This window comes from Xyrauchen texanus, chromosome 1, assembly GCF_025860055.1.
Source record: "Xyrauchen texanus isolate HMW12.3.18 chromosome 1, RBS_HiC_50CHRs, whole genome shotgun sequence".
Classification (NCBI taxonomy): Eukaryota; Metazoa; Chordata; class Actinopteri; order Cypriniformes; family Catostomidae; genus Xyrauchen; species Xyrauchen texanus.
In genome coordinates, this window is record NC_068276.1 from 46,141,758 (window position 1) to 46,150,694 (window position 8,937).

At 37.8% G+C, this 8,937-nt stretch overlaps 1 protein-coding gene across 1 annotated transcript; it reads right to left on the minus strand.

The window, feature by feature from the left end:
• Window positions 1–4,995: 4,995 nt before the first annotated feature.
• On the minus strand, window positions 4,996–6,529 carry fjx1 (four-jointed box kinase 1). Its single transcript, XM_052136908.1, has one exon. It carries the CDS (start codon window positions 6,437–6,439, stop codon window positions 5,222–5,224), a length of 1,218 nt encoding a protein of 405 aa, XP_051992868.1. The 5' UTR covers window positions 6,440–6,529; the 3' UTR covers window positions 4,996–5,221.
• Between the last annotated feature and the right edge of the window lie 2,408 nt (window positions 6,530–8,937).

The window sequence follows — 8,937 nt, forward strand, 5'->3', positions numbered from 1 at the left end:
AATCCACATCATTAAAATATACTTTCACAGATAGATTGGACATGAAACTCCTCTAAAATAATTTTCTTTGATTTCTTTAAATATGACTCATATTTCTTCTCAAGCATGCTCTTTGCTGATTTTTATTTATTTATTTTTTGGTTAACAAGTACATAAACTTCTGAGGAAAAAAACAAAACAATACTAGGGACAAAATTGTTTGGTACAGTTGAAATTACACACTTGTTTTTTATTTTCACACGATACAATTTTTTATGTATGTTTATTTCACTTTTTGTACAGATTATCATAGTTTCAATGTGTAATCATTTTTATTTTTTATAATGAATTTACACATATTCGTTTCATAACGAAAGTCTAGGTCTAGAATATGGCTACAGTCTAATCTACTGTATTTTAAGAGTACCAACAATAAATTATGAAGGCCTGTTAAAAAGTTTCAAATTCAGCTTTAATGAGACAATCAAACTAAATTTGAAAAAGAAAAAAGTTTATATCTTTTCAATTGGATTAAAATAAACCCCTAGAAATGAAAAGACCTGAAGCTGAAGAAACACCCATATACTGTAAAGTACAGTTAACGTTAGTCAGTACCAAATGAACAACCCTGTGGATACTATATTGTGCACTATAATTGTCTTCAGTGATTTTTCCAGATAGAACCATATCCATATCTTATTAGCACCATTTGTGGCCTGAGACAGGCTCCTTAAATAATATCCACAAAGTTTTGCAGAAAACAAAATAAAAAATCTTTCAGGATTCCTTGTTGCTTTCTTGTTTGCTTTTGAGCAGAATGGCACATCAATGCAGGTCAGCAGGCATCCAACATTGATCAACTTTATCCAAGACTGCCACCTGGTGGCTGTAATCACCGATTCATGTGAATATATTTCTGCATTACCAAACATAGTGTCTCTAATTATGTGTTTTTTAAGTGCATTATGTAAAGTGTTTTACTGTAAGAAAGATGATTAAAATGATATCATCCATAGTAAGAATTTATTGAGAAAGTGTACAAAGTCTTATTTTGAGAACCTTTTAAGTGATGCAATGTGGTTAAGAATTTACTTCTGAGAAAGAAAGAAAAAGATGACTACTTCTTTTCTGTATTAGGATGTAACAGGGAGTGGTGTTTTAAGGCTTGTTGGGGTTTATGAAAGAGCCATTTTTCCTCTGGACTGACTGTGCTTTGAGCTCAGCGGAGAGAAACACAGGGGAGGGAAAGTGCCGGGTGCCATTCTCCAATTTATTTTTATGGCTCTTCCCTTTTACTCAGTGTGGTGGGCAAATAGGGCCCAAGGAGAGAGGGAGAAAATGCCAATTACTGGAAGTCTTCCATGGAGTGCTTTGGCATTGCTCTTGTTCTTCCATAGCAACTTATGAACTGTGTATGTCAAATCAAATCAAATCAATCAAATCAAATCACTTTATTGACACACTACCATGTCCACAAGTGCAACAGTAGGTGAAATTCTTGTGTGCAGTTCCGAGCAACATAGCAGTCATGACAGTGACGAGACATATACCAATTACAATAAACAACATACTTACACAAAACAATTTACAAATCAAATGTACACATACTTACACAGCAAAATAATTATATACAATGTACAGTAAAAAATACACACAACATACAATACACAATATACAATACAATAAGTAGGAGTATATGAAATTATATATATATATATATATATATATGAAGTAGTATATTGAGGAGAGTATGTTGACAGTCCAGTGTGAGATATAAGATGAATAAAGTGCAGTGCTAATTATTGATCCTGATAGATCAAGTGTTCAACAGTCTGACTGCTTGGGGGAAAGAAGCTGTCATGTAGTCGGCTGGTGCGGGTACTGATGCTGCGATACCGCCTGCCTGATGGTAGCAGTGAGAACAGCCCATGACTCGGGTGGCTGGAGTCTCTGATGATCCTCCGAGCTTTTTTCACACACCGCCTAGTGTATATGTCCTGGAGGGAGGGAAGCTCACCTCCGATGATGTTCCTGGCAGTTCGCACCACCCTTTGCAGGGCTTTGCAGTTGTGCGCGGTGCTATTGCCGTACCAGGCAGTGATGCAGCCAGTCAGGATGCTCTCTACAGTGCTGGTGTAGAACCGTGTGAGGATGTGTTGGTTCATTCCAAACTTCCTCAGCCGTCTCAGGAAGAAGAGGCACTGGTGAGCCTTCTTCACAACGGCCTCAGTGTGGACGGACCATGTGAGTTCTTCAGTGATGTGGACACCGAGGAACTTGAAACTGCTGACTCTCTCTACCGGTGCTCCATTGATGGTGATGGGGCTGTGTTCTCCGACTTTCCTCCTGAAATCCACCACAAGCTCCTTGGTTTTACTGACGTTGAGGGAGAGGTTGTGCTCCTGACACCAGTGTGTCAGAGTGTGCACCTCCTCTCTGTAGGCTCTTTCATCATTGTCAGTGATCAGAACTACCACCGTCGTATCGTCAGCAAACTTAATGATGGCATTGGAGCTATGTGTTGCCACACAGTCATGTGTGTACAGTGAATACAGGAGTGGGCTGAGAACACAGCCCTGTGGGGCTCCAGTGTTGAGGGTCAGTGATGAGGAGGTGTTGCTGCCCATTCTAACCACCTGACGTCTGCCTGACAGGAAATCCAGGATCCAGCTGCACAGCGAGCCGTTTAAGCCCAGAGTTTCATATCAAGCTTGGAGGGCACTATGGTGTTGAATGCTGAATGCTGAGCTGTAGTCTACAAACAGCATTCTCACATGTGTTCCTTTTTTCCAGATGGGAGAGAGCACAAGCACATGTGTGCATGTGATTGTGTGCATGAGTCTTTCCAATGGCAACTGAACTACAGCACAAAGTACTTTCATGAATGTACATTTCCTTCTATTGCCTGAATTTATTATCAGTAAGACAAGAGATGCAGATACTGTAGATTTTGTTTACTAGCTAAATAAAATATAGAAAAAATAAAAACTTCTTGCTTACCAAATTTTTTTGTCCAGCAGTGTTGAAACATAATGCTGCACATTAATGTGCCGGAGGTGTGAAAAGTCTGAAAAATGGAGCCATTCAATTCTCCATCAAGCCCGCTTTTACACCCACCTTGCCATTCTGAAACTCCCAAGCCTGTTCTGATAGATGGTGCGTGGTGTAACTCAAAACTTCTCACAATTTTCCTCAGCTTCACGAATTTGTCAATATAATAAATGAGGTCTATTTGGTTCCATCAGTGCTGGTACAGCACAGGAATGAGAAAACTTCTTGCGTGGATGCTAGTTAAATTATTTGTGTTCCACAGAGGGAGGAAAAGGGTTCATATTTTAACCAAACATGACACCTCCACAACAGGGAATGGCACTCATTTTTGTTGCAATTTGGAGAAATAAAAAAAATTAAATAAAAGAATAATAAAAAAAAGCTGTAGCCTGCAATCTGCTCCATATATCACTGTATAATAAAAGACCATGGCAGTAAACAAAAGCATTGAACTTTCTTTGGAATTGGAGAATAAGACTTCATCTCAGAGGCCATTAAACAATGCATATCCTTGCTTCAAATACAAAAGACCATACTTGTAGCATTACCTTGAGAATTTCTTATTAACAGTTTACAGCTCCAATTCAGAGCTTGAATATATGTTTACGAAATTAGCATGAATCTTTTTTCACAAGCCAACAACGGTACATTTCAAAAGCTACTGAAATGGCTACAGAAGACTTCTGGATATAGTTTATGATCCGCAAATTGTAAGAGCAAACATATTTAGCAGAGGTTGTGAGGTGTGTTTGGCATGGAAACTGACTGACTGGACAGGTGGCTTTTCTGTTTAAAGCATTCCCCCTGTTTAAACTTTGACCTCCACATATACAGTTGTATGTTCCCTATATGCTGTGTGACTCCAAGATATACCAACTTGAAACAGGCTAATGTGAATGTATGACAGTATCTACTCTAGCAATATATGTAAAAGACTCAGCTTGTTAGTAGCGTTCCTGATCCCCCAAGCAGTCAAGATAAAATAGTTTAAAGTCGCTATGAGTGATGGTGATGAAAGCTAAAAATGCCTTTGAAACCAAACCCTCCCTCAAGCTGTGAAAGGACAGAGAGTGTATGGGGAAGTGAAGGAATAAATCCCCTTGTTCTGTCAGATAACAACATTTGTTTAATTCCGGTCTCTCTCTTCCATTTTAATTCCCACAGAAAGGTATTTCTTTTGCATGACTAAAGAGCAGAACATTCTATTCTAAATTAGCATTTTTGCAACTTTTGATGCGATTCAAAAGTCACGCTTTCACAGATGTGCGCTCTAAATTTCACTTTAATATTTACTGACAGCCCTCCCTGCCTCCATCACGTTTGATTTATGGAATGAAGCTGCAACCAAATATAACTGGCAGATTTGATAATCTAAATTAAAATGTCAGATCTGCATTTCCTCTATACAAGTTAGAACTGGTTTTCTTTTCTTTGCTGATTTTATTCTGTCAATACAAAATTTGGCCAGTATTAAACTAATAATGTATGACCATGTTAATGTTTTGCAAAGGAGGTTAACCTCTTTTAATATCAATCATAGAGATTAATAATGATATGATAACAAGATAAAACATTCGAAATACTATTTCAAGCATTTGGGGGCCTAAAGACATTAAAATATGATTTTCAATTAATCTGTTCAAAAGGGACATAATGACATTACGGCAAGACCTTCTACTAAAGCTGCTTGAAAAAGATGTGTATTGTGAAAATGGCTATACAAATAAAAAAACTTAATTGATGATCCATCCTCAGCCAGGATAAAAATATAATATTTTTCTGATATCATCAGAAAACACCACTTTATCAGAATTCTCTATAAGCAGCATTCACACAGCAATCTTTTAGATCTATTTATATTCAACCACTGCTATGAGAATAATCTACACCACAGAACAGCTGAAATATCAAATGGACTACAGTGAAGTGGGAAAAACAAAATGTATTTATTTATTTTGACCGAAAGTTGAGCTTCATCTTGTTTTTTTTGTTGTTGTTTTTTTTTCATTCTTACTAGCATATGGAAAGGAAATTTTACAGCACAACACTTACGCTGTGACCTTATTAATAACATCTACTACACAGTATAAATTCACAGTGGAATGACAAGAACAGTAACAACAATACAGTATATATTCATAGGTGAAGGTGTAGCATCTCCAACCGGAGAAATAGAATGCAAATGAGACATCTACTTGATTTCTGTGCACTGATTGATATGTTTGTGAACCACAGCAATCCTGCTTTGCAATGTAAGCGCTTGCACTTCGGACAGACAACCCAGCTCGCGTGCAAACGGCTCCCTTGCGCGGTACAGTTCAAACAGCAACTTTGCTGCATTCCCGGAGCGCTTCATCTCAGCTATGCGCCGGGCTGTACTTCTCCTAAACACACACGACGAACTCAGCAACGTTCTGTGGTACCGTTCCCACAGATCAAGCACTCTGTATCCGTGAATAAGCCCTGCTTCGTTATCAATGAAGACCAAATGTCCGCTGGTAGTTTTGAGAAGATTATTAGTTGCCCTCTCCATTACGCGCGCGTCCCATTGGAGGCTGAAAATGTGACTTACAATTCGGTCAAAGTTGGCTGTTAAGTAATCAAATAAAATGAGGTCAGTCCATTGGATCAATTCTACTAGATTTGGTATCGTCATGTTTGATATAATCTCAGGGGAGGGTTGCAGACCACGTCCTTGCTGTTTTCGTAGAGGTAATGGAATGAACACTGCAGAAACATTTGGGAGGAACTTCGTGAGAGATACAATTGCATTTGGAGACCATTCTAACGCCTCGATATTTTCGCTAACACTTGCCCATTGTTCGCTGGAAATGTTCAATTTGGAGAGAGCCATGGGCGGAAGATTGGTGATTTCAAGTAATTTGGCTAGATAATACGAGAGAGTTTCGCCCAGCACTTGATCCGCGTCGATGCCGTATCGCACACATGCTCTGCTGCCGTCGGCGAAAGTGGCGAGACGGTTGGTGGGTCTGCCGCAACCCGCTTCCAGTAAAACTACCCGTGCGTCCCGTACCTGCTCTCTCCATTTCCTCTCGTGCTCCTCGTCGAAAACGGTAGTCGAGAGACCGTCCAGCCATGCACTCCAAAACACTCGGTGCTCAATAACGTTATCCAGTTGTGCGTTTGAGGAGGAGACATCAAAACTTTTTTCATCGCGCAATTCTGCTTTCCTTGGTCGGTTGACGACATGTATTTGTTCATTTGCAACAGGGAATAAAACTCCCGGGGCTTTAAGCGGCTGCTCGATGCCTAGTCGGATAACTACAGACCAAACATCCAATTTAACATGTCCTATCCAGGTAACTATTCCAAGCAACATACACAGTGACGCGCACAGTTTTACCTTAGCGGTCTTCATGATTTCAAAACGCATTTTAGTATTTGCCATCGCTTTTCATTGACTTCTTGTTCTCTGTCTTCTAAGTATAATAACAATGAATAAATTTAAATGTACCAACATTTTCTTCTCCTACGTGATGCGCCCTGTCTCTCCTCCAAAACACCGTCAATACAGCCACAATCGTGAGGATGCAAATCATGTGACCGAATCACGAGACTGAGTCATTTCAATTAAATTTAGACGTTTGAAACTAAGACTAGAATGTTTAGACTTTTCTGGTAAATGCAAAGGAAACTGTTCACATTTGATAACTGTTATAAGAGTCATTCCTGGGATTCGATAATATTTCAACTTAGAATTTTTTTATTATTTTTAACAAACATTTTATCATTATTGTCTGAACCCTCCACATTACATTACATTACATGCACACATCCTATTATAACCAACAAATCATATTTTTCCACTTTAAGCATTTTCTTCTTCTTTTGAATTATACACACTTTGTTCTCAGTAGTCACATACATAATGGAAGTGATTTGAAAATGGTTCTACACAGTACTGGTAATAAAATAAACATCTCTGCTAATCGACTGCTAATGTGTCCCTCATACCACTTTAATGACTATCAAATATAACATTTATAACAGTTTTCTCATTTAGTTTATGCGATGAAGATACAAATAAGCAAAATATGTGTCTGCGGTCTCATTAGTATTGTTTAAAAAAAAAAGTAATACATTTTTTATCTAAAACCCCAACTTTTTTGTGCTAGCCCTTAATATGCCAGGCTGTGCTCAGCAGCAACAACAACAAAAATAATTTAAAAAAAATGGCTTTTAATTGTGTTCCCATTTTAATGATCCATTGTCACTCTTGTCTGAACCTTGTCACAACTATACCACTAGGCAACCCAATTATATTTACACCATGTTTCACTCAAGTAAATATATAATTTTTAATGTATACTATATTAACTATTCACTATTTTTGTTACAATAATCATAAATGTAGGGAATAACTCACCCCGTCACATGTTGACAGTCGAGAAATGTGATTTTTTTTAAATTTTTTGCTGAAAATGGCCACTGTTTCTTGTGTGGTGTAGGACAGAAGACCACATAGCATGCATGCAATTAATAATGTCTATATATATTTATGGATAAAAATATAATTTTGAAAAGTACAGATTTAATATCTTAATTCCATGTGATAGGGTTGAGTTGTTAACCTTGGCCATATCCATTTGACTAACATACTCCACAATCTGAATACAAATTATATCATTTATTATCTGTTTCTCCACCATGGTGTTGAAGAAAGCTGAATGATGTCACTTCTGGTTAATAAAGTAATTTTTCTCAGCAAAGGGACACAAATAAATGTTTACATTAATGACAAAAATTTTAGTGAACATATTATAAATTAGTAGTGAAGTGCCCCAGGGACATGACAAAAAAACCTGTAGCCTGCAATCTGCTCCATATATCACTGTATAATAAAAGACCATGGCAGTAAACAAAAGCATAGAACTTTCTTTGGAATTGGAGAATAAGACTTCATCTCAGAGGCCATTAAACAATGCCTAGCCTTGCTTCAAATACAAAAGACCATACTTGTAGCATTACCTTGAGAATTTCTTATTAACAGTTTACAGCTCCAATTCAGAGCTTGAATATATGTTTACGAAATTAGCATGAATCTTTTTTCACAAGCCAACAACGGTACATTTCAAAAGCTACTGTGTTAATCACATACAACACACAGCAGCATCCCAGTGTAAGAGTTACAGAAGACTTCTGGATATAGTTTATGATCCGCAAATTGTAAGAACAAACATACATGCTCAGAAAAAGATAGAAAGAAGACATTCTTTTATGATAAAGATTATTTTGGTGCAACAATTCGTTTAATTCATTATAATGGACATACTGTACATACAAGCAAACATCTTTTAATTTTTTTTTAACATCTCATTTTAGTGAACCACTGCTTTAAAAAGTCTGGGGGACAGAAATATTAAAGAATCCCAAGAATGACACCTCACATTAGCTGCATGGCGCGTTTTACCCTGACAGCTGACAAAACATATTTTTTTCAGAGATAATATGTACTGGTGTCACAAAAATTGGTTGGTAGAATCTCAACAATACCAATAACCATTATAACAATATAACAATAATACCATTCTGTTTTGACTGTTACTGCTTACTTTCATGCACTGCCAGACATGTGCCAGACTGCCAGACACTGCTGGACAGCTCATGTTACCAAAATGTCTGGCACGGAGCATGAAAAATCTGCAGGTGTTGAGGCTAAATCCTACCCCCGCCACCATTCTGTCACTCTTCACTTGAACGCACACACTGATTTTGGAGCTCTGCACCTGTGAAGAAGTCATGGATATGTTGCGTTTTTTTTACACTAGATACTGGTGTGCAGGTCCAAAATCACTGCATCACTGACTGTATTGACAAGCATTTAAAGCCACTGCCACAATAGCCAGCTGATTTTTAGGTGTGAGCTTCATTTACATAATCGCCAGT

Bases quoted from the DNA above. Each gene is read 5' to 3' on its own strand.
- fjx1 (XM_052136908.1), bottom strand. From the start codon at position 6,439: ATGGCAAATACTAAAATGCGTTTTGAAATCATGAAGACCGCTAAGGTA.